The 1,565-nt window shown below is 39.3% G+C and overlaps 1 protein-coding gene across 1 annotated transcript in view; it reads right to left on the reverse strand.

The window, feature by feature from the left end:
• The window catches only part of CSUI_010586 (dynein heavy chain family protein), a gene marked incomplete at both ends in the record, with an annotated part of 2,875 nt that extends 1,424 nt beyond the window's left edge, over nucleotides 1-1,451 (reverse strand). Inside the window, 2 exons of the mRNA XM_068070689.1 lie at nucleotides 165-383; nucleotides 1,168-1,451. Of these exons, the coding sequence (XP_067917335.1) occupies nucleotides 165-383; nucleotides 1,168-1,451 (503 nt within the window). The remainder of the gene's footprint in view (nucleotides 1-164; nucleotides 384-1,167) is intronic.
• Between the last annotated feature and the right edge of the window lie 114 nt (nucleotides 1,452-1,565).

The following is a 1,565-nucleotide window of genomic DNA, read 5'->3' on the forward strand; positions in this document are numbered from 1 at the left end:
ATCTTTAATCCATCTTTAATTTAATCCATCTTTAATCCATCTATCTATCTTTTTAGTGAAGTTAGTTGTGTCTCTTAATATCTCTCATGTACAGCTACAAGCCCTAATTCTTTGCCAATAGAGAGAGAGAAACCTCTCTTCTTCTTCTTCTTGTTTGTCTTTACCTTCTTTCATTTTCGAGGTAGTCTTGTGCGGCCTCATTGACAGAATAAAAGGCGTAGGGCATGAAGTCGACGACGGCCTGCCTGACGCTTTCGTCTTCTCCTAGAGGCAGTTCAGCTAGAAATCTTTGAGAGACGGAATGCAAAGCCTCTGCAGGCCATGGCTGGAACCAGTCAATTATCGTGCAATTCACTAAAGCCGGAAATTTACGCGAACAATTTCTACGAAAAAGGAAAGAAGAAAGACAAAGAAAATACGAAGGAATAAGAAGAAAAAAGAAAATGAAAGAAAGAAAGAGAGAGGAATCCTTAGAGTAAGGCTCATTGACTACGGGCGCCTCGAAGACCGGCCAACAGAATGATCAAGGAGAGTCAAAGACACCTATATATACACATACACATATATATGTATATATATATATACATATATGTATGTATAGGATGTATACTTGTGTATATGCAGATGTAGTTCACTCGACTCATGAGTGAGGTTTGGAGAAGCCAAGAGGAGGGAAAGAAGAAGAAGAAATGCGACCTCCACCTGAAAAGAGATCTATACATACACACACATATATAGACGTCTCTGCATACACACATATACACTTGCAAGGTGAAAATGGAAGAGAAGAAATCCCCCCCCCCGCCTTCTCTCTATTACCTCAAACCTGCTCTTCAAAGACAAAAGAGAGAGAAAGAAAGAAAGAGAGAGAGAGAGAAGAAGTACAAGATAAGAATAAGAAGGATAAGATATCCTTCTCCTCCTACTACTACTTGCATCAATACAAGACCATTCAAAACTCCAACTGTCCTCACGACCCCAGCCATAAAAAGATATATATATATATTTCTCTCCCTCTCTCTCTCTATCTATCTATATGTGGATGCATGTATAGACGTCTATATACATAGCTTTCTCTGTCTCTTCCTCTCTCTCTCTATAGAGAGAGATAGAGGGATATGTTTCGGCAGGTGGGTAGGAGCTTGTCTGGAATTGTGTGCTTTTTACCTAAGGTTATCGCCGACAGGAGAGAAGCACAGATTCATATGGAGATTCTTGCGAATGCGACTTATGAAGAATTCCCATATAGAATCCTTCGTCTCAGGCAGTCCCGCCGCTTTTACAGCTGGCCTGACGGTGTTTAGGATTTGGTCTTTATCCTCTGGCTCGAAGAGATCTGCTATGTCCCCCGACGCGAGAAGGTCGTTAATGTACACAAGGAAATGCTCGTCTGTAATTTGCGATTCGGTGAAGAGAAAGACAACTCCTTCGTCTTTCAAACCTGCCCTATTATAAAGAAACTGAGAACCCAAAACACACAGGCGTATATATATATATATATGTATATATATATATATATATGTATATATATATATATATATATATATATATATATATATGTGTGT

The sequence above is a fragment of the Cystoisospora suis genome, assembly GCF_002600585.1.
Source record: "Cystoisospora suis strain Wien I chromosome Unknown contig_7820, whole genome shotgun sequence".
NCBI classification, from domain to species: domain Eukaryota; phylum Apicomplexa; class Conoidasida; order Eucoccidiorida; family Sarcocystidae; genus Cystoisospora; species Cystoisospora suis.